A 3,340-nucleotide genomic window follows, 5' to 3' on the forward strand; every position below is an offset into this window, starting at 1 on the left:
TCAATTATGTTTTTCTTCTAAAATTACTTTTTGACACCAAACTTTTCTCATAGCCTTTTTCATCTCTGTGTTCCGCAAGGTGTAGATGAGGGGATTAAACATGGGAGCAATAATGGTGTAAAACAGAGCAAAGATTTTGTCCTCAGGGAAAGTGTTAGGGGGTCTAAGGTAGGCAAATATGGAAGGTCCAAAGAATAAGATGACCACAGTGATATGAGACCCACAAGTAGAGAGGGCTTTGCGTCTCCCCTCTGCTGAGTGATTTCTCAGTGTGAATAGAATGACCACATAAGACCCAAACAAGAGAATGAATGTTACCAAGGCAACCAGTCCTGAATTGGCAACCATAAAGACACCAGTGAGGTAGGTATCAGTACAGGCAATTTTCAACAAAGGAAAAATGTCACAATAGTAGTGGTCAATTGTGTTGGGACCACAAAAGGGCAACTGGATAATCATACAGAACTGGGAAAAGGAGTGGACAGCTCCACCAGCCCAAGCAGCCAAGATCAGGAAATTGCACCTGGTTCTGCTCATGATTATCATGTAGTGCAGAGGTTTGCAGATGGCGACATAGCGATCAAAGGCCATGGCTGTCAGGATTAGTACTTCAATCAATCCAAAGAAGTGCATCACAACAACCTGCCACATGCAGTAGCCATAGGAGATGGTGTTTCTTCCCACTAGCTGGTCACCAATCAGTTTGGGTGTCACAAAGGAGGTATAGCAGATGTCCATAGAAGATAAGTGACTGAGGAAATAGTACATGGGTTGGTGAGAAAGAGAACTGCATCCAATAGAGATGAGGATCAGAAGGTTTCCCACCAAGATGGAAAGATAACAAAATAAGAAGAACACGAGACAAAATATTTGAATGTTTTGGTCAGAAGAAAGGCCCATGAGAATGAATTCTGATACGTTCCTCTGACTTTCCATATTTTGCATGCTCTGTGCAAAAATCTGAGTACCTGTGGAAAAGTAATTTGGACAAAATCATTTGCAATTGGATCCCAATCCTGTAAACCCTATTGAGTACTGGAAGCCAGTCTAACACATCACAATGTGAATTGATAAATCAATTTATCAATTATATTTGTACTTCTGATTTATAACATATTTCTCTCAAAGTTATTTTTAAAATTTTTTCCAACTTCTGTCATTTTGGTAATACTAATAATATATTTTGTTAATTTTTTAAATGTAAGATTTAAAATTTTCATTTACCTAAAAGATGTTCTACTGATATTATTTATGACATTTAGAAGCAGGAAAATAATTTAGCATAATGCAAAAACTGTTTTATAATTCTAAGTATGTTCTTCATTCATGACTGTGTTTTCACTGCAGGTGATGCTCTCTTTCCCCAGCATGAAATAGAATAGCTCTCCATATTGTCTGCAGAATTGTGTTCAAGGAATATATTTGTATTTACTTTAAAACCTAAATTGTGATCTATGTGATTGGTGGGATATTCCTTGAAACTCTAGAGATTGTGGGCACTGCAGATTAAACATAAGATAGCAGATTTGCTGACTATACAACAACAACAAATAGATAAATATGTAAAACAGAAAAAAAGGAAATGTATGTTTTTCTGTTAAAGACTGACATTTATAAAAATCATAAGAAAATCTATCTTATTTAAATTTAAGTGTAAAACAGGATATCTTAAGGCAAATTCAAGAATCATTAATATCAATGTTATAAATAAACAAACAAAAGCTAATTTAAATTCACAATTTGATATCTGTATAAGGTATTATTCTGCTAGAATGAATTATGAACACGTAGAATCAATAATAAATGTTACATAATGTAAAGGCAAGTTGTGTTCAGGGAGTTCTCAGCTATTATGTGTTGCCTGGATTACTCATGGATTCACATATTTTATTCTTTGTAGTATCAAGTTTTGAATCACAAAGGCAACAGAAGATTGAAGTAGAGATGGCATATACTTATGCCATCTCTTGTCACTGGGGAGGAATTAGATGGCTTCCAGGTGTACTTTCTACATTACTCCTAAATTAAATGTGGCATCTCTATCTAATCCTACGAATACCATTTTTTTTAATATCACAGAAAATGTTAATGCAACATATGGAATAATAAGATCAGCACTTTCAAAATCATGTAGCCGTATTACTTGTGGTTCTTAAGACTATTGCAACTGGTAAGAATTATAGTTCTAAACCACATTGCATAACATATTAAGTTAAGCTTTCAGTTCTAGCTGAATACATTGATTACATTAACAGGGGAGAGACACACCATGGTCATATTCTTTCAATTTTGTAATAATTCATACATTTCCTCTTCTATATGAAGACAAGTCTTATCCTTGAAATTGTGTACACATGTTAGTACCTCAATAACATTTTTTTACTTAAATATTTTGTCACAAAAATTGAAAATGATGTTACAACTGAAAATAACATTACATTCCTTTTATAAGTATACATAAAACAGAAGTGATTTTGAAAATAAATTTTACATAAGTTTAACTCTTAGAATAAATTTAGCAGTAAAATACCCATCATATTTAACTATATTACTTTCTGTATAGAGGAACTAATTAATAAAAGCAGTGAATTCCCCAGTTCAAATATTTAATACATTTTGAAATAAGAAAAAATACATCTCCCAATTATTGTTTAGTTTCTTTCCATAAGGGGTTGTATCTGATATACATTAGTGTGGGAAACTACCAAACACTCATATCACAAGATCACTGACAGATACACCACTGGAGTTATCATGATAAACTTGTGGTACAAATTGCTTTGCTTTGAAATTGTTATGCAGCAGCAGCCTTTCAATTTGACAAGTATAAACAGCAATGTTCAAACCTGCATACTTATGGAAATGAGCTACCATCACTCTTGGAAGAGCAGGGAGAAGAGCAACAAGAACAACTTCTCGTGAAAGGAAAAATAGGGAAAGATATGACATTGTGACATCAAAAAGAAACTAATTTTTCAGGTGTTAAACATGCAAATGAAGAGGAATACCTCATTATTTAAAGTGTGCATGTTATAAATCAATAAAATAAATATTAGAATTTAGAGAGTACAATAAAATAAAAGACAAACCATTTTTTTTATTAAAGTTACTTTGCATTGGTAAACTTGTGAGCTAATAAGCAAGACATTGGTCACCTAGATACCTCTAATATCTATGTGTTTGCCATCATTTAGAATAACATGAACTGAAATATGGCTCCTATGTCTTGTTGTCTTCAGTCTTAGATATTTATGTTTTATAAAAAATGTGGCATCAAGGCAAAGCAGGCTTTCCAGATAAGGAGACGATAGTCAATAACCCACTGTGGATTTATACAATA

The 3,340-nt window shown here is 33.3% G+C and overlaps 1 protein-coding gene across 1 annotated transcript; it reads right to left on the reverse strand.

Annotated features, from left to right (window-relative positions):
• On the reverse strand, positions 1–936 carry LOC114093801 (olfactory receptor 4P4-like). The gene has a single exon (XM_027936712.2). The coding sequence runs from the start codon at positions 934–936 to the stop codon at positions 1–3; it is 936 nt and encodes a 311-aa protein (XP_027792513.2).
• Between the last annotated feature and the right edge of the window lie 2,404 nt (positions 937–3,340).

Source organism: Marmota flaviventris, chromosome 9 (assembly GCF_047511675.1).
Source record: "Marmota flaviventris isolate mMarFla1 chromosome 9, mMarFla1.hap1, whole genome shotgun sequence".
NCBI classification, from domain to species: domain Eukaryota; kingdom Metazoa; phylum Chordata; class Mammalia; order Rodentia; family Sciuridae; genus Marmota; species Marmota flaviventris.

What these genes read in the sequence shown, in the direction of transcription:
- LOC114093801 (XM_027936712.2), bottom strand. Translation starts at nt 936, where the DNA reads ATGGAAAGTCAGAGGAACGTATCAGAATTCATTCTCATGGGCCTTTCT.